Genomic DNA, 20,172 nt, shown 5'->3' with positions numbered 1-20,172 from the left:
CTCATCAAAGTCTCATTAGTTTTTTTATTGATTTAAGTCCTGTTGATTTAATTAGGAGAGAATTAAAGCACACCCTTAACTCATCCTCTAAAATTAATAGGATCTAAATGTGCTGTGGTTTGTATGACTCATGCCCATTCAACAGTGAATTATAAATTCTAATACTCTGAATCAAAGTTCCACATTTCAAACCTGGCAAACAATTCCATTTTGCCTCAATTATTTGTTCAAAACTGACACTGAACACCTGATTCATTTTGCATACAAATTATCATTTCACTTTAGTTCTGTAATATTCCATCATTCAAAATAAAGGGTTTTATTTCCCAACACTGACCGAGACTAACTTTTATTTTTCAATAAGCAAGCAAAAACAAAAACAAACAAACATATATCTTATGACATGATTAAGGCTTCTAATATTGCTCCTAGCAACAACAAAACAAAAAAGCTTCTAGTTTTCTAATGTTTTAATTAATTTGAGCACATACCAAAGACATTCCAGTATTCTGATTAGCTGTAAATTAATTCTGTTTCCAACAATATAGAAGTGGGTTAGAATCAGAATTGCTCTAACTTGAATTCAGGATTGTTGTTTTCCACATTGGGATATGTTTCTGCCATCCATATGATTCCCAGATATTCTTCTATACTCCAAATTAAACTACATCAGAAACCTGATCAGTTCAAGGAAACTGATCAGGCATAGGCTAGGATTACCAAATATGGACTTTTGTTGAGGACAGGCAACTATTTTGGGGACCAAATAACTTTTTTTTGCATGTGTTGTGGTGTCCGACGTTCTGGGGAGCAGCTGGAACATTTTGTTCACTCAGAACACTTTGCTCCCATGAGCAGCTTCTCTCCCTCTGTCTCCTTCCCCTGCCAGCATCCTTCTGGCCATCCATCCAATGGGGAAGCCAGAGGGGAGGTTCTGCTTCAGCGGCAGGTGGCAGAGCCAAGTGATGCAGGAGCACGGATAGCTGGGCCCAACAGGTGCAGCTTGCTTGCTTCATGGGGTGGTGGTGGTGGCGGCGGCAGCAGTGAGAAGCTAGCAGTTAGCTAACTAACTTTACTCTGCAGCTACCCCTGCTAAGTGAATAAAAAGGCACCTTTTAATGTTGATGAATCTATTCTATTTATAATGGGGAGGGCAACTTGCCCTATCCAACCCCAGCACAGCATTCCTTCAGTGGCTGATGCTGGTGTTACCTTGAATATCTTTGTAGACTGTGAACCCTTTGGGAACAGGGGAGCATCTTGTTATTTTTCTTAGAAAGCCACTGTGAAACCTTCTGTTGAAAAGCCGTATATAAATGTTTATAGTCGTAGAGAACAGCGAGCGAGTGGGAGACTGTGCATGCACCACTGCACCAGCATGCAAAGAGGCCGGCTTCTCAGCTAACTGGCTGCCCTGCCTCGAGCCAAGAGGTGAAGTTGCTGGCCTGGCTGGGGAAAGCAGGCTGGGTGACCTGTGAGGGAGGAGGACAGAGGTCTGTGTGTGTATGCAGTAAACCTAACCAGGAGATGAATTTACAGTTAAGCCGCAGGAGCCTTGAGAATACAGGACCTAGACAGCAGAAATACAGCTCATCTGGTCATCAGCTTCACAGTGGTGAGCTGCATTTGAGCAGTGGTGATCTGCAGTGAATGAATGAATGAATGAATGAAATTATTCTCAAATGATCCAATGTTAATCAAAATATGCATATATAATACTAATGAACATATGCAAAATTTATGCAAAGTGGAGACTTTTGGGAGGCTCTTTTTGGTGAAAAGTTTCCTCTATTTCAACTTTTTTTGGTGATAGATATTGACTGTTTTCACCGTCTGGACCGGCAACCCTACACTAGGCTGTCTCATATTAGCTAGCCCAACATTGTTGTAAAATATGAATATACTTTGCCTCCCTTGGTGTTTTTTCGGTGCTCAGAAGTATGATACTTTCATGATATCGTGATACTTTCAGGGCGGTGTGTGTTTGTTTGTGTGAAGTGGAGCATACCTCCTGAGTACCTCTCACATTCAGACCTTTGAAAGTAAGTATATGTCAGACTAGGGAGCGCCAACGTCTTAAGCCTTGAAACCATGAGCTTTTACGCCCTGTAATCATTTATTTGAGCATACTGCAAGGGCAGTTTTAGTGTGCAAGAGGCCTGGAGTTACAGTGTCTTTTAGAGATGTAGTAACTGGTGGGGTTGAAGAGGAGAACATTGTGTACCTGCCCTGCCTCTCTATAGAACCATCTTGGTGCTGCTCAGAACTGCAGGCCAGAGCCCATAGGATCAAAGAGGCCAGATGCAATCATCTTGGAGGCTGGATGCGCCCCTCAAACTACCAGCCGTCCATCCGTTTCTGGACTGATCAAGTGCACTGGCTGGGAGGGATCGCAGTCTTCCCTAGTACAAAACATTACACTTTGAATCAAATGCTTGGGGAAAGTGGTATTCTTCTACAACAAAAGTACAGCGTAAAGAGATGTGCAGTCAGTGTGCAATAAATAAGCGACAAATGGCAATTTACTGCTCAGATCATTTGCAAAGTCCTTCCATCAGTCAGTTTCAGTCCTCTGTCTTTAAAAAGTGAAAAATAAATGACCTACTTGCAAAGGATGATGGGAGATTGATTGTAAAGCACTCTGAATACAAAAAGTGCTATTTGAAACAAACAATAATAGTACATCATCACATCCCTCCTTGCCTGCTAATGTAAGGAAAGCACTACTGTTTATGGCAGAAGGCAAATTACTTCATTTGGCTTTCCCCTCTTAAACAAGGTGATTAATTCAGCCCCAATGTGACTTATTTTTGAAAATGTGAACATGCAAAATGTAGCATGGGAAAAGGAATGTCCAAGCAGAATGATTGCCCTTGGAAATCTACCTCATTCACTCAAATAATCTGATTACATGTATTTTCCTGTTTCTGTGAATGGGCATGGTTATAAAAATGTATTTATTGGGCATGGTCCCATCATGAAAAAATGTAGGAGCCTGGGTTGTTGTCCTGAGGTGGACATGGTTTCTCTCATGCTTAAGAATGGTAGAGGTTGACCACATGCATTACGGAGATTAATGCAGGGGCGGCCCTTCAGTGAGACAAGGTGCAGTGGTTGCCTCAGGCACCAGTGCAAAGAGGGGTGCAGGGGGCAGCAAGGATGGGGCCCCATTCACCATGGGCACCACCCTGCTGTCCACTGCCACTGCATTCTGTTGATTCCCTCCACCCACCCACTGGAGCACCACCTCCCATAACTGAGGAATGCCTTTACCACTATTGCCTGGTTTGGTGTTGTAGTCTGAGTGTCATTACCACTGCCTCAGCAGCATGGCCGGAGAATGCTGAGCATCCACCCACAGATATGAATACGACAAAAATACATAGATGCCGCTTTTCAATAAAATGTTCCCAAATGTTACATACATATAAATAAATAAATAAATAATGGAGCGGGTCTCCAAGAGTGCCCTTCACCTCAGGCAGCAAAATATGCTTGACTGCCCCAGGGTTAATCCACATCTTCAGGGAGATGCAAGAAAGTGAGATATGATTTCAATGTGAGCATCTCATTAGTTTTCCCATCCGCCAGGTGCAAAGTGCCATTTCACCCTCAACGTGGCAACACTGCATAACTCTTTCAAAAGGTAACATGTACAACATATATCCATGTTCCAGACAGGGCTACCATCTTCACACAGAGAACCTCCATGACTATGGTAAATGTGCACATTTTACTTTATTTGAATGCATGCAAATTTTAAGATGACTATTAGCTAACATTTGTTCTAGGCTAAAAACAAACCGACACCTAGCTGTGTGGCAACCTCAGTTCTAGGACAGATTCTAGGACAGAGTGAAGCTTTAGATTCTTCTTTCATTTGCAATTTCCACTCCATACATAGTCTTTGGCGTATCACCATCCGCTTAAGTCTAGAGCCAATGCGTGAGATGAACATTAGGAGGTTTTGTTTTGTTTTGCTTTAAAACTAAGCCAACCCTAAATTGTCACTCTGGCTGGGGACTCGCATATAACAAGGCACTGGCTAAAGCTGATAAATGTTTTAGTAGTTCCCATGGTTGCCAGACCAAAGGAGAGGATACTGCAGCCCTTCATTATTGATCATTTGACTTCCCAACTGACATGCTGGAGTCTGTCAGGTGATCACACAAATTCCTTCATAGCTTCCGTTTAGAAAACTGTACAGTGCTTTGTCTGTGGTCCATAACTTTAGAAGGTCCACCTGCCATGACACATCTAGGCTTCACAGCATACATAGTCGGTCAAGAATTGCAAAACTGTAAAGAATTGTAGATACAAAAATAAGTAAAAAGGATCATCTGGAGAAAATTGGGTCCCCAGGTATAGGGTGTTTTTTTTTAATCCTCTGCTGGCAGGAATTCCCCCTTGCATATTTCATTACATTTAGCTCTGTAAAACAAACACTTGATATACTTCAATCTTAATTAACATTATTACAAACAATCCTCACCCCTCCCAATACTCTACTGATTGTGCCCTGTAGCTAAAAATATAGGTTTCTTAATAGAGATATAATAGGCTCTATTTTAAAAGCCCCAAAGATCTTGACTTGTTGATTCATTTCAGAGTATATAGATTTTCAACACCTAAACTAGACCTAGTGTAGACAGGTGGCTGCAGCTCCTAGAATACAAGTGGGAATTGTCTGCTACTTAATTGTCACATGTTTTACCTAGAAATTTTCCCTGGGTAGAAACAATACAAACACACTCATGAGAGAGAGAGCGAGAGAGAGAGCGAGAGAGAGAGAGAGAGCAACTTGCAGGTGATCTACCATGTTCTTATTCACCAGAAAAGGCCAGCTCTTCCATCCTATTCAAAGTGCCTCCCTACCCTACATGGAAGATGGGCCCTTTTCAATTCCCTCCACCCCCAAGTAGAAAAATCCATATTTTTTTTAAAGAGAACACAAAATAAGTACTGTATTATTATTATTATTTTGTCTTTGGGGCACAGTTCCCCATATGTGTTGCTTTCAGATACATCCAACCAAGTTCTCTGGATATTTTTTTCCTGACCATTCTGTGATCCACTTGGTCCCAATAGTAAAGATGTCTCATTTGCTAGAGGACTCCTCTGTCAGTAAAGTCCTGTAGCACTGGAGATATATCTTATTCATACAGCAGTCAATCAGGGATGTTCTTAAGCCTTCCGACCAGAGATCTGCCTTATTAAAGACACACAGCATTGCTCCAGTCATTCATTTCAGTTTGCAAAGAAGGATCATTGAGTTCAAAGAGTGGATCCATGTTGACAGAATTCGAGAGGTAATCGTTTCTCCCCTCATCCCAGGGATGCTGAAGGAAAGAAGTAGCAATGAAGGTTTCATCAAAGTCCAAGCTGTTCTGGTTGGATTCTGTTAGGATGTAATCCTGCCCAACTGGGCACCACTCCTGTGGGCAGTCAATATGTCTTCCATGCACGGTCAAATCTGCATCCCTGGTTATTGGGCTAATAGGAGGGGTGATCTCCAGATCCTCAAAGGTGGAAAAGTCACCGGTGGTGTCGAAGATAGCTTCCCAGTCAAAGTCACCTTTCAGAGACCCAAGCTCTGTCTGTTCTTCCTGAGTCAGCATAGGGGAGCTGGAGAGGCGGGCTGTCTTATACATCCGCTTTGGCAGCGGCTGCTTGCGTTTATGGCTCATTTTTCCATCTGCTGGGTTCCAGTTCTGGTCACTGGTGACTTCTTCAAACTCTTTGAGCAGCTGCTGAGACTCCATATCAATTTTCAGGATATTGTTGTTTTTCCATGATGTTGTTGTCTGGTTAGAACAACTGGAGCTAGCATCTTGTTGCATTCTTCCAGTGAAGGCTGGATGAATCTGCACAGGGGGCATCCTACGCTTCTTGAATGCTCCATTCATCAGTCTGTCTGCATACTGGGGATCAATTTTCCAGAAGCCACCTTTCCCTGGTTCATCTTTCTCTCGTGGTACCTTGATGAAGCACTTATTCAAAGACAGATTGTGCCTAATAGAATTCTGAAATCAAAAGGGGGAGGACAGAGTTTAATGTAGGCCATTTCAGAACCAATCTACTTCAAAGTATATAATATATAAAGTTTATCATGAATGGAGCTAAATCAGCCATATAGAAGAATTCTGAAGGTATATCCAGCAAGAAAAAAGGCTGAAGAAGTGGCAACAGTTATATTAAATTAGATCAGATCTGGAATAGCACTATGCCAATAAAACAGTAAAACCCACACTGGAGTATGAATTCAGCCAAAGGGATCGCCACCTCCCTCCCCACATACCTGAAAAATCAACTCCTACCATGTCCTATGTCCCACCTGGTTTTTGAAGATCAGCCAAAAGCAACTCTTCTGATCATATCATTTGTGCATTAAGCTCATAGAATGTGTGTGTGTGTGTGCGTGCGTGCGCGCAATTAGATGGAATGTTAGCATCAGTATCCTGTTTTTATCTTTTTTGCATTGTATATGATAAATCTTTTCATGCTTTGGTTCTGCTAAAATGTTATTTTATGCATGGCAAATAACATTTTTAAAAAGCCTCTTCTCACTACTATGTTAAAAATGTTATAATTTGGCTTGAGCTGTAAAGATAAAGAGGGAAACAAATTTGAAGGTATGCCTTTCCAGAAGTTCAAATAAATTGAAACATGAGAATCTCTGTGGCTTTCAGATTGCCATTCTGTAAAGGGGTCTTCAAGAAACAATTCTCAGCACTCTTCTGAAATCACCATTCCAAGGGTGAAAGAAGTCAAAAGAGCTAAATCAGTTTAAATTTGTACTGTAAACCTGAACTAATTAATACATGTGAAGGAAATATCTCTCTTTTCTAATGCTACACAGACATCCATTCTCATATTATCCAAATAGGCACCATGGGCTATAGTAGTGCCTGGCAGTGTGCATGTACTACCAACCTCAGCCTTACTGTGCACTACCAAAGCTGGCAACTGCACTGCACTCCCCCCTTCTGCCTCCTGTTTGTTTGCACTGAGTATCGCTAGCAAAGAGTCAGACATTTTGTTTTCCTTTCTATCAATCTACCAACTCTAGTTGCCAGAGCCAATAACTTTTGACCTTTCATTCAGCCCTTTTGTTTGGGGATGTAAGCAGGAGACTCAGAGATCCCAGAGCCTTGTCTATCAATTCAGCCACCAATGGCATTGATCCCCTCCTAGCAACTGTGTCCTCGCTCTATGAAACTGAGGGATGTCATCTCTCCATTCTGTTATAAAGATAACTTTGGCGCCATCTACTTCAGCTGGTTTGGTTAAGTCACATCTCCCTGTCCCATATTGTTTCCTGTCCTTCTGGTGAATGGTAGCCTGTTTATTCTTTCCTGATTAAGCTGACTTAAAGACTGTAACTTGTAAATGTTTGTGCAAATTAGGCTTCTACCAACTCTACCAACTCTAGTTGCCAGAGCCAATAACTTTTGACCTTTCATTCAGCCCTTTTGTTTGGGGCTTTTACTTGTGTATATGCCTGGTCTTTTCCTTTACTCCCAATCCTTTCTCCTAAACTTGCAATAAAACATTTTTAAAAAATTATTTTGACCGTGTAGGGCTAGCAGCATGTCTGAACACTCTGAAGGATGTTTACTCTCCTATTTAGCTCTTAGTTTCCCCTGAAACCTGCAATACAAAAGGATGCTGGCTGTGTCTCCCCATCTCTGTAGATGGGAAGGGCAGAGGCGGACGATTACTAATGAACAAACCCCAAGAGACCCAGTTCATCCTGATTGGAGTCTTTAGGGTGGTATTAGGAGAGTGGTGACAACAAGGAACCAAAGAAGAGCAATCTGGAGAGACAGGGGGTGGATAACACCCAACAGGCCCTCTTCACTACCAAGATCTTCACCTTGCCAAGACCACTAGAAAAATTTATATATGTATATATCAGGTGCGGAGCCAGCTGAACAGTGGCTTGTGTCCGGCTCCACCTGGCAGCCCCTCTAGTGATGCCCCGTGCGCGTGATGTCATGCGCATGGGGTCTTGACTCGGGCTCCGCAGAGCCCTGAGAGAGATCTCCCCCAGTGTTTATTTCCCTTTCTTTCCCTCCACCAAGGGAGAAAAAAGGAAATAAATTCTGTCAGGCAGCAAATGCTGCCTGAAATGCCTGGGGGAGAGCTCGCTTGGGGCTCTCCGAAGCCTGGGCATGGGTGAGGGAGAGCTCACTTGGGGTTCTCCGGAGCCCAAGCCATGCTCCTTTGTGGGCCTCAGGGGCCTTTTTTATCGGCGGCCGGGGTTCTTTGAACCCATTTGATCAATGGTGGCTCCGCCCCGGTATGTATGTGTGTGTGTCTAGAGTCCGTGGGATCCTCGAACACCATGCATGCACATGTGCATGCGCACGCACACACATCCCATTTGCTATTTATGGCATTTTGCTTATGCTGGAAAACAAATTAAAACAGCAATGCAGAAGTTGGTCTTGAAACTTAATATTGTATATTTCCTGTGTTTAAAACATTTTTTTGCTCATTTTTTATTTATGGAACAGATTCAGGGGAAGACAGCCACAAAGCAGCAAAAAGCAGCAAGCTTTAAATGTCTTTTTGGTAGTAATAAGGAAAAGGGAAAGAAAATAGATTCATATAGTGAGAATGATGCATCATTAGACCATCAGTGTCTCAGTGTGAGGAACAGGAATTGCAGATACTAAGTGTGTGGAACATCTCAAAATTATTTCTTAGAGTTCTGATGAGGTGTAGGTGAACCGTTAAAAGTGAAGAAAGATTGTGCATTCAACAGCTTCAAAGTAAGCCCAAGCTCTCACTGGTGATATCAATGTTCTCTGCAAGTGGAAGGGTGAGGAAAAAAGAGGAGGAAGGTAGTTTGCAGGATATCACAAGTTCATCCTTGCCATTCTAGTGCTGCTTAAGCAAGAGGTAGATGTTCATATTTTCATGCACCTATTCATGAAGAATAGCAGGAGGAGGGTATCACCTGAATACAAGGAAAGACTAATACAGCTGCCTTACTCCATATTTCCTGAGTGTCATTCATCATATGATTAAAGATTCCACATTAATATGACAATGACTGAGAATGGCTTTCTTTAGACTTATAAGGATTGCATGTATAAGCCGATGTGACAGAGCTAAACCAGAATAGACCATTTTTATGTGCTGTAGTTAGAGCGACTCAAAGAAAGAACCAAAGTGCTCCATGAGCTGTACTGAGGAGGGAACCAAGTTCTAGTGCCTTCCTAATGACAAAGAAACATAGAGCAGCCATTTTGTAGGAGTAGCACAAGTTGGAAAATGCCTTTGTTTTACACTCCAGTCCCTATACATATTTTTCATATTTTCGTAAAGTTTGCATTCATTTTGAATAACAACAACATCTAGTAGGGACTTGGAGAGGTGCAAGCAGCAGTCTTCATGACCTAAAATTAATTTTAGGTAAGACAGTATCTTTTGTGCCTCCATAGACATGGCCCAAATCCCTGCCTCCGACAACTGAGGCAGTGTGGTGAGTTGCCCCCTTCCACTCCAGACTGAGCACCAGTGTGTCCCTCTAAGGCCTGCACAGGTGTGGTGCTCTCAAGTTTTTTGATGTCTGCTCAGATCATTTTAGATCCCTCTCTGGTTGAATCAGGAAGTCCCCACTCTTCATGCAGGCGTGCACACACTGCCTGATACTGCTGCCCACAACAAAACTCCGCACACAGATTTAAAAAATAAATAAATAGAGGGAACACTGCTGCACACTAATTTCCTCTGCCATCTCCCCCCACTCACCAATCTCACTTCCTCACCAAACTGGCTCCATCCACTGATTCCCCTCATTCCTCAGTTACATACGAAACATAGAAAGCTGCCTTATACCAAGTCAGATCATTGGTCCATCTAGCTCAGTGTTATCTACACTGGCTGGCAGCAGCTTCTCCAAGGTAGTAGGCAGGAGTCTCTCTCAGCCCTGTCTTGCCAGGGAAGAAACTTGGAACCTTCTGCCTGCAAGCATGCAGGTGCTCTTCCTAGAGCAGCCACGTCCCATAAGGGGGACATCTTACAGTGCTCACACATGTAGTCTCCTATTCAAATGCAAACCAGGGCGGACCCATATTTTCTGCCACAAGACCAGCTCTCCTCCCATAGAACAGCTCTATGTTCTAGGGCAGGGATTCTCAACGTTGGGTCCCCAGATGTTATTGGACTTCAACTCCCATAATCCTCAGCCCCAGTGGCCTTTAATTGAGGATTATGGGAGTTGAAGTCCAATAACATCTGGGGACCAAACGTTGAGAATCCCTGGTCTAGGGGACCAGCCCATAGACCACCTTCCACAGTCCTTGCCAATCTCTCTCCTCTTTTGCACTGATTCCCCGATCTTGCTCCCACTTCCCCTTACCTGCTGGCAATGGTGGTGGTTGCCACTGCCATCTTCATCCTGTTCTTCTCTTTGTCCTGGTCACAGTCCACTCTGCCTTTTGAAAAGGCAGAGTGGGGAAGCTGGAGCTTCAGGATGTGATTCAAGTCACTTCCTACCACTACAACTTCCCTGCCCTGTGACTTTCCAAAAGACAGGGCAGAACATGACTGGGTTGGAGGAAAGAGAACAAGGGTGGCAGCTGGAGGGCGTGTGCCCCCTGCAACTGCTGGGAGGGGTTGGGGGGGGCACCGGACCTAGGTGAGGCAGCTGGAGGCAGTGGGTTGGTGGAGATGGCCAATATGCCACCTGTGCCTGGAGCAGCTGCCTCACCCAGCCTCATTAGCAGGCTGGCCATGGGCCTGCAAGAGATTAATATATCACTTGCATATGAGACATCTCTCTCTCTATTTCTCTTGGGTGTGCCTTCGAATGTGCATCCCGGCGGCCCAGCTGACTGGCTGGGTGGCGAGGTGCCTGATTGGCTGGCGCACCCAGGAGAATTGGACAGCTGGACGGCAGCAGCGAGGCCCGGCCGCGGAGGCAAGGGGGCGGCCGCGACCCGCAGCCAGCCCACCGCGAAGAGACGGGGACAGAAGTTGGGGGAGGGGGCTGGCCACTTCCCTGGCAAGCGGTGGCAGCGGGTCCGGCGGGCCGCGGAGGCGGCACTTGGCGTGGCAGCGGGTGCGGCCACGGAGGTGAGGTGGTGGCGGGCCAGGCCACGGAGGCGCTGGGCCTGGCCACGGTGGTGGCTCTCGGACAACTGTGGGAAGCTGGGGTGGGAGAGAACCAGGCGGTGCAACTTCCCTGTTCACTGCCCAGGAGGAGGAACGGCGGCAGCGGGGCCCTTTTTGGCTGCCCACTGCCTGGTAAAGTAAAATAAAATGCAGGGAGAGGAGAGCGTGGGGGAGGAGGAGGGCAAGAGAACATGGGGCAGGGGGAAGGGCAAGAGTGTGGGACAGAAGGGAGAGATGGTGGGGCAGGAGGGAGGGGGGAAACAGCCAGCCCCAAAGACTGCACAGATGCTTTGTGCGGGTTGGCTAGTAATAAGATACATCTCACAGGCTTTCTCTCTTTTTCTCTCCCCCCCCGGCCCCCGCCCCGCTCTCCTGCTCACACAACATGCTTCTGAAAAATGGAGTTCCCAGTATTGCAAGTAGGAAGATACTTAGCTCTGGAGGTGTGGGGTTGGGGTTGGGAACCATTATCTCTTCAGGCAAGCAACTCAAATTCTCACATTTATACCTAGCTATAAACTCAGAGGCCACACTGAAATAAGTGACCTTTGGAAAGGGATTTTATTTGTAAACTTGTAAACTTCACCCCTTTGTAGAGCAAAGCCTCACTCAGGTTCAAAATATGGCGGTTAGGTGCATAAGAACAAAAGGAACTGGATCCAATGATTAAAAATATTAGAGTAATGTTTGCATCTTCCTCTAGCTTAGAGAATTGTTTTATAGTGCTTCAGAGATTAGAACCAAGCGTCAGATAACCATAAGTGTTTTGGTAAATCCCATGCTATCCAGAGAGCTGACATCTTGTTTAATCGACAATTGTTCCAGAAATGACAATACTCAATATAATAGCAATATCTTGCCATTTAATTTAATCTGGGAGCACAACATAAATATCACACCACATACACATTGGCCTATGGGATTATTACTTGAATATCCATCTGAGACACATATTTGTGCATCCATGGGGTGTCCTTTGGTTTGAACTGAGCTTTGTATGAAATCACCCTCTGAATTTTCATAAAAAGAAAAAATCATAATAGCGCCAAAAACAACAACAAAGAGAGAGACCAGAAGAAGGGACATTTTCTGTTCCCATAGAGCTGTTCTATAAAGGAATCAATGTGCATGTAGAGTGATGTGCACAATTAGAAAAGAAACTCTGTTATTTGGTAAATAACACCCTCTTATAGTACACAAAGCCAGGAGGGTGTTAAGAGATTGGATATGGTGAAGGACTGTGTGGGCTTTTTTTTCTTTTTTAATGTTGCCTAGATATCTTTATGCTTATTCATCCATAATCCGTATTGCCAAAGAGCAAAAACAAGGCTTGAATGCCTGGAGGGCTAAATAAAAAACCCATTCCTCTAGGCTGAAGTTCCCTGGGCATCTTGGCTCCTCTCCAAAGCACACAGCTCCCACAGGAATCTCACTCCATCTCCCCCCTGCTTATGGGTGGCATGACATTTTGACTTTGTGTCTGCACTTACAGGAACTGGGGTTGGCGAGGCGGGTGAGAACATGGCCACGATGGGAGAAAAGGAAAGAAAAGAAAGAAAAGAAGATAAATTCCTGCAAACGTGCTGGTCTCCGATGAGTCAGAATTTACTATTTAATGAAATTTTACAAGGTTCACAGAATAGCCCCCTCCCCCAGTCAGTTTAAATCTGCAGGGATTGTCTACAGTTGATTATTACCCAGCTAGTTAGCATATTTATCATTCTTCCCTGCAACGATCAATCAAACCACCTGCATCTTTGCAGAGAGAGCATGAACACTTAAATGGGGAAAAAAGGAAAAAGGAAGAGGGTGGATCTAATTTCACAGTTAAGAGTTTGCAGCAGCAACAACAACAAAAGTCAATATACAAGCATCTCTTTCCTATCTCTGCATATAATAATGCCCACATCTGTGTTCCTTCTAGGAAACCTAAACTCTTCCAGCTATATTACTCTGGAAGGATCTCATGGAGAAACGGATTTAGAAACTTGATGATGGGCTTAGAAACTTGGTATCAGATCATGTTCACTGATCCTATTTACCGTTATTTCTTCGAAACTCCCTGGTGCATTGTCTTATGTGTGAAAGCCAATGAGATTCTAGAGTTTTGGAATTGGATTCTGAAGACTGGTTCAGCCAGCCATTAAATAAAGCAGTATTCTCAATACCACCTTCTAGCCTTCAACCTCTCTTCTCCATTTCCTTAGAAAAAAAGATTAATAAATCTCATATGGTTGCTGGAAGGATGAGTAAGACAAGATACATGAAACACTTTGTATGTTAAAAATGGTATTTAGAGGAGAAATTACAACGTAGTCAACACATCTGGGATCATAAGAAAAAAAATGCCTTCGTGTCTGCCAACTTTAGCCAGGGTAATACGTTCTTACATTCCTCAAGCCAACTTTACACCTGTGTTACTCTGCTCCCCATTAAAGGGTCTCCCAGTTGGAAGATTCATCACAATTAGCCTAGGAATACCCTTGCTTCCTCAGATAGCACTGGACCATCCACACAGTCACACACTTAAGGTCTAGAGCTGCCTTAGGTGATGTTAGGTGGCACCATCCATTGTGGCTTCTGTAGATGAGGCTCTGAGGCACAATTCAGGCCAACTCCCTTCTTTTGACACCCTGATTTTGATTTAAACCCAGCAGTTGCAATCAATGTGGTAATTTTGGAATAGCCTGACTACATCTTATCTTGTTGCGATATATTCAGGGTGACCCTTGGATTCTTATCCTTCACTAGAAGTGTACAAATAAAAGAAGGGAAGAACATCCAAAAGATGGATCTGGTTTTATGTTAAATACTTTGGCTCTACATTAGTGTTTTTTAATCTTGTGTGTGTGTGTTATTGCTGGCTTAGAGGTAAATAGGCTAACCCTGGTAATTAATAAAATGAGTATGATAGAAGATGTCTTGGGGGCAGTGAATCACTTGCAATATCCCAGCCTCCTCTGTTCCCCTTTCTTCACTTTTTATTTGTTTTCTTCTTTCTTCTCTTGTTGCAGCAGAAATAACACTTGCAAAACTCACCTTAAATTCCTTGCTTCTTTCAGATCTATCTCCTTTCCCTTTTTTTAATTAGGAAAGCAAGAGGAAAAGCAGGCTAGTGCTGTTTTGCCTTCCTTCTTCTGTAGATCACCACTGGTGTGTGTGTGTATGGGGGTGGACGTGGGGGTATGTGCTGGATGGGCTGTCATGGTGCCCCAGATAACTGGTCCCCCATGTCCTGCTTCACCTTGCCTAATGGTAAGGCTAGACCTACACCCTTGTGAATTTAAAATAGACCTATTTAGATGCCAAATGTTGTAGATGGAGGAAGGTGATGATGGCCGTATCAGGAAGACAGAAGTACACAGAAGTGACTGAGCAATCAGGAGAGATGGGGGAGACTTTTTAAATGAGAACTTTCTTAAAAGAAATGGCAGTTCTCCCTGTGAACCTGAGATAGCAACATTCAGTCCCACAGGACATGAAGCTCTGGATAAGTGGACAGAGAAGGGCCAGAACACTCATGATTGTCATCATAAGTATGAACATCTTTGAAAAGTTGTATCACATACTGTAGCAGCACATGCATTGCAGCTGCCTTGTCAAGAACTACTGACCACCTAGTATGTGCTCTGCCATCTCTGCCATCTCATTGGGAGTCTCCAGCCCTTCACCAGCAAGAACAGGGAGTGGAGGAATGGAGACGCACAACATGGGATCTGTGTGGTAAGTAATTCTCTGTGTTACACAAAGTAGGAATCATTAATCACCACTAGACAGAGACCATTTTCAGCAGCATCCCTGCGGTGTCTTGTAACGTGTGTGCTCCAGCCATAAGAAATCTATCTTCTGGCTTTCTCCTGTGGGCAAAGGCCTCTTGTCTCACCTACAGTCACTCATTAGGCCTAACAGGATGAGGTCTGTGGTGAAGAGGGTTGGGTACAAGCCCAACCAAGTGTGCTGGCAGCCTCTTGAGAAATGGCAATTGGCAGGCAATGAAATGCCTATGGTCATCTTTGATGCCATCACTTAGAAGAAAAGAAGATGTATTTATTTCAGCATTAGGAGAAAGTGGCAAAGACCTTCTCAATGGGGCTTCACTCAGGGATTCAATGCTACAATTATTCCTCCAGATGAAATATCAGCTTTCCCCTAATATCCATTCTCATATCTGTTGTTGCCCTTTCTTTTACATGCTTCTCCATCCTCAGAGTCAATCTTGAGAAGTATCTACTGGCATGGTCTAGGCAAATTTATTTATTTTGCTTCTGTAGAAAGTATTCCGTGCTGGTGGGGTGAACACCTTTGGTTTCCCTGCCCCAATAAATCAAGGGAAGGGGTTAGAAGGAAAGAGTTTCTCCCCTAGATCAGATTCTTTGTTTATCTTTAAAGTTTTTCTCCTTGTGCCCTTGTCACATGTGAAGTGGTTGCTTGTTTTAAATGCTCTGCTGGTGCAATGCCCATTGGCCTGCCTGGTCTTTCCTACTTATAGCACAATACAATCTGGGTAATAGAAATTATGTTATTAGAAGCCAGGTGTTGAATAAGGAAGGTAATTTCATATTTTAAAAGTTGCTTTTCAAAGCCTCTCAACAGGAGTGCTTTTCCAGATTTCAGCAGGGGCAAAGCCATTTTGGGGTCTTCAGGATTAATGGCCAGGCTCATAATCCTATTCTTGGATACCTTCAAGATAACATTTCTGAAAAGCAATGTATTTTAAGAGCATTTGTTGCAATTACTTTTTAATACTTCATAACAAGCAGAGATACATGGCTCCTGAGAAATAATCACAGGTGACCTGAGCTGCAGCATGGAGGAGCTGACTTCATCTCGGCATGGTACCCCTACCTCACAACTTTGCAACACCATTTGCGACTTACTGGATTAGCTGTAGGCATCCAATGTAAGGTTGAGAGGAAAAGAATCCTTGATCAGTGCTCAGGTATATATCAGCAGCAGCTGGGCCACTACTTCTTCCCATCTTGACTTCTCCTTATCCTCCACATGTTTCCTTCTCCCCTCCTCATCTTCTGCATTTCCCCTTATGTGTTTTTTCTACACTCTCTATGGCATGCCCTTTACTCTGGTGCCTCCTTCTACCACTATAGTTACTGTGGCTGTTGGAGACTCAGAAAGGAACAATCATTCCCTCAGTCATCCATAGCTTTTGTCCTGCAAGGGAGACATAATAGATAATTGCTGCCTTTACAAGGAGAAAATGCCTGTTTACATTGTTCTGCCTTCTCATTTACAACAGACTCTGTGTGCTACTAAGTGCTTACTCCAGGCAAAACACTTTGATAGGAAACATACCAAGCAACAGTAATTGCACCCTGGGGAGAAGGAAGGATAGAAAGGAGCTACAGCACGAATACTACCAGCACTTGGTAGCTTTCCAGTGTCATAGCAGGTCATCAGGAGAACTCTTTCTCTTATTTCAGCAGAAGTTACTGCAACCTGACCTAGCAACATGGTTCTAACCATGTGGTTCTCCTGTAAGAAGGCAAAACTCAGAACTATGGACCCGTAAGTCTTATATGCATGAGGAAGGATGGTCCAGGAAGTAGGGTGCTGGTGTTCAAGTCAAGAATCCAGGCAACCATTTTGCTGATCTACTGCAGATGTTGAAGAACTCTGGACAGGTGGCTTAGATTGATCCGCCAGTGTTTTAGGTATAAGCCTATACTCCCTCACAGAGGATTATGAGGATGAAAAGCCATTGTGAGATTGTCAGCAGCAACAACAATGAACCACACCTAGATTGATTTGGGGGATAGCTAGCCTTGAATCTCAATGGAGAAGCAACAGGATGTCGGGACGATAACAAGTGCACCATATCTTAACTCACACGATTGACTGGCCTCACGCCAAAGGATAACACCAACATGGGAAACACAGGCCGTCCTAGCCACTTACCTGCCATGTGGGGTCAGCATGCCGGAAATAGCAGAAATTATCTGTAATCCATTTATAGATGTCGGAGAGGGTGATTTTGGTTTTTTTGCTTGCTTCCATTGCCATGCAGATGAGTGTGGCATAGGAATAAGGAGGTTTCACGTGAGGATTAGTTTTGTAATCGATGTCTTCCAATGGTTGGCCTTGCAGATGTGCAGTCCTGGATGTGGAGGAGGAAATTGGCTTGCCAGGGGTATGGGGCATCCCCATGCAAGCTGGATCACCCGCCAGGGGAGAACATGGTGCAGCAGAGCCAGGAACCTTGTGATAACCATGAGGATCGGTGCTGCATGGGGAGGAGGAGGACTTGCCCATGTTGGCATTGATGATGGAGAATTCTTGAAGCCACTGTAGGCTGGTCAAGCTGTCGTCTAGGTTGCCCGAATCCACCATGCTGCTCTCCTGACCTCGCTCTTCCTCTGACTGCACGTTTGGCCAGTTGTCAGTCATGTCAGTGGGGGCCAAAATAGGCAGGTCCAACATTCAGGACTTGTGAGGGAGCAGGAAAGGGGGAGACAGGAAAGGGCAGGGGGTGACAATCCTGCAACAATAACAGGAAGAAGTTCAAGGTCCCTAACAACTGGGTAGCTCACACACACCTGAGCAGATTGTTCTCCAGCCAAACAGTCTAAAATCACTGCAGCCAAACAGATCCTCAGTGGAATCCCAGAGAATTGGGAGTAATCTGGGTGCAAGGGCCCCTTTGCAAACCAGCCTTCTTGATCAGCCTGCTTTATCTAGACCACAGTAGTAGAATGGGTGGAATTCCCCCAAATGCCCTTTTCCATTTGTGGCATGATTTTTTCACACAACTGCCAAGAATGAAAGTAGCTTTGTTCCTGATGAAACTGCCTTATAACCCAGATAGAAACATGCAACTGCAATAAAGACTAGTCCCTCCTTCTGGGCAATAACAGTTTCTTCTTCTGTTCCTTAAATGTCAGGGCTTACAAAAATGCCTGTGACCTTCCAGCCTTTACCAGATCCATCTGAGAGATATAAAGTAGCCTGGCCTCTGTTTCATCTAGCTATTTGATGTATACATTCAATACGATCATCTTTAAGAAGCAGCAGAGCTATGAATGTGGAAGGCTAGATGTCTTAGATATATGTTTGCTACCAAAATGATTAGACAATCGATGCTCAGTGTTTCTCTAGGCCACTTAGGATTTCCAAACCTATCCTGGGAATACACATTTGATAAAAATAGAAAGTCCATCTTCAGCAGCACAGTCCATACTAGTCATTTAAGGCAGTTGGCACCCTGAGGACACCTACATTATGTGGACACACATCACATTGATTCCAATGGAACTGACCTTTGTGTAACTGTTTATGACCAAATATTTATCCCATTGACTTGATATGGAGATAGATTAGCTTAAAGACAACTGCTTAGGCTCAACTGCTTGTATACCAGGTTATAAATTTGTACCTAGGCTGCTTTAATAATCTTATAGATCTTGTTTACAATATATAGTAAGAAGAGAGGGTTTTTTTAGTTTGGAAAGTCAGCAGAAGATGATGGCTAAGCACTTATATTTAAGCTTCAAATAGGGGAATAGCTAGGGGAGAGGGGGGGCCTGTGTTCACCCCTCTCTCTGGCGGTCCTCAGATAATGAAGAAAATTGGGGGGGATCTGGGGGGAGTGCCTCAGTAGCTGGGGGCCCTGGGTTCTTTGACCCCATCTGCTCAGTTATAGCTACACCCCTGGCTTCAAATACTCCTAAACTGGGGGGAAATGTACAAACTTCTTCATACTAAATTAGATCCCCCCCAAACCCCCACACACATTCAATCATTTTATGGTATTAAAATGGGGAATCTCCCCCCCCCTTAAATGACAGCTCTGTTACATAAATTGATTGATTAATGGAGAGATTTTACATTAAGGATTGGTTCCTTAGAATCGAGTGCGTGTGTGTGTGTTGGGGGGGAGGAGATCCATACTTCCTAAACTACACACAAGACCCCCTCCCTTGTAGACCTAAGCAATACATAATTCGGCTTCTCTTACCTGATCCTACGAAGAAATCCCACAGCTGCCAAAGGTTTACAACTAAACCGGACTGTTCTGTGGGATGAAAAACAAGGGGAGAGGGATAAATTTCTACTGTTCTCCCGTCGGATAAATTATTGCGCCCCGCGCTGCCAGGGCTCCTTTATTCCAGAGCCGCTGTGATTTGTAAGCAACAGAATGACTGTCAATAAGTAGCTGCTCCAAAAGGCTTCTCTGGATGCTATGGAGACGCCCCGCCTCTATAAACAGCTTCCATCCTTCCCATTGGCCGAGGGATCTCCATGGAGAGCGCAATCACTTGACAGTTCTCTCCCCCCCGAGCCCGCTCGCCCCGTGGTTCTGCTACTTTGCACAAACTTTGTTTTTGTCCCCGCTATCAATCTCTTTCCCCTGCTGCTGCTGGCTGCCTCCTTCTTCTGCCACCAGTTAATTTTTAGTCACGGATCTGGAAGAAGAATTCACACACACACCCCCTACGAAAACTTGAATCGTCCTGATATTTAATCAAACACGCACGCACACAAAAATGCTGGGTTTTTTGTTTTTAAAAGGGGTGTGTGTGTGTGTGTGTGTGTGTGAGGGGGGCGGTATATTCGCGTCCTAGGGAGGAGGGGCGTCTCTCTCCTCGCCGTGCCTTGCTTAGGGAGGTTGATTGGTATGTGGTAGATGCACACAGGGGGCGCTTGGGAATTATTGCTGTGAGTTTTATTAAGACAAATTAAAGTCCACTTGAAACAGCTCCCAGAAGATGCCCATTATTCTTTGGGATGCTAAGAAGAAGAAGAAAAACACTCTGCCAAGAACAAACAGCCCAGCAACCAGAGGGATCCATGCCCTGAAAAGAAAGGGAACGGTTTCAACCGCCTGCTCCTTCTTTTCACTCGGGCAAATCCTGCCACCCTTCCGTATTTTAACTAGCCGTCATCAGTGGTTGTCCCCCGCGCCCGCGCCCGCGCTTTCTTTTTTCTTTCCCAAACATCTGCAAGGTATTTCTTCTGCTTTGAAGTTGCATTTGGGAGAAACTGATGAAGAGCCATCATCGCCGAAGGAGGAGGCGGCGGCATTCATGTGCA

At 44.3% G+C, this 20,172-nt stretch overlaps 1 protein-coding gene and 1 long non-coding RNA gene across 3 annotated transcripts in view; one reads left to right on the top strand and one right to left on the bottom strand.

Moving 5' to 3' along the window:
* Positions 1–20,172, top strand: part of LOC128344684 (uncharacterized) — a 47,025-nt gene that overhangs the window by 17,836 nt on the left and 9,017 nt on the right. The window lies entirely within an intron of this gene.
* On the bottom strand, positions 3,720–19,274 carry FOXJ1 (forkhead box J1). Of its 2 annotated transcripts, none has more exons than XM_053295374.1 (3): positions 19,097–19,274; positions 17,041–17,620; positions 3,720–6,023 (listed from the first exon to the last, which is right to left on the bottom strand). In XM_053295374.1, the coding sequence occupies exons 2-3, from the start codon at positions 17,560–17,562 to the stop codon at positions 5,214–5,216; spliced, it is 1,332 nt and encodes a 443-aa protein (XP_053151349.1). In that variant the 5' UTR covers positions 17,563–17,620; positions 19,097–19,274; the 3' UTR covers positions 3,720–5,213. The 2 variants fall into 2 exon arrangements, with proteins under 2 accessions (XP_053151349.1, XP_053151350.1); XM_053295375.1 differs by having other exon boundaries at positions 17,041–17,568.

Source organism: Hemicordylus capensis, chromosome 2 (assembly GCF_027244095.1).
Source record: "Hemicordylus capensis ecotype Gifberg chromosome 2, rHemCap1.1.pri, whole genome shotgun sequence".
Taxonomy (NCBI): Eukaryota; Metazoa; Chordata; class Lepidosauria; order Squamata; family Cordylidae; genus Hemicordylus; species Hemicordylus capensis.
This window is presented reverse-complemented; position numbering and strand designations above follow the sequence as displayed.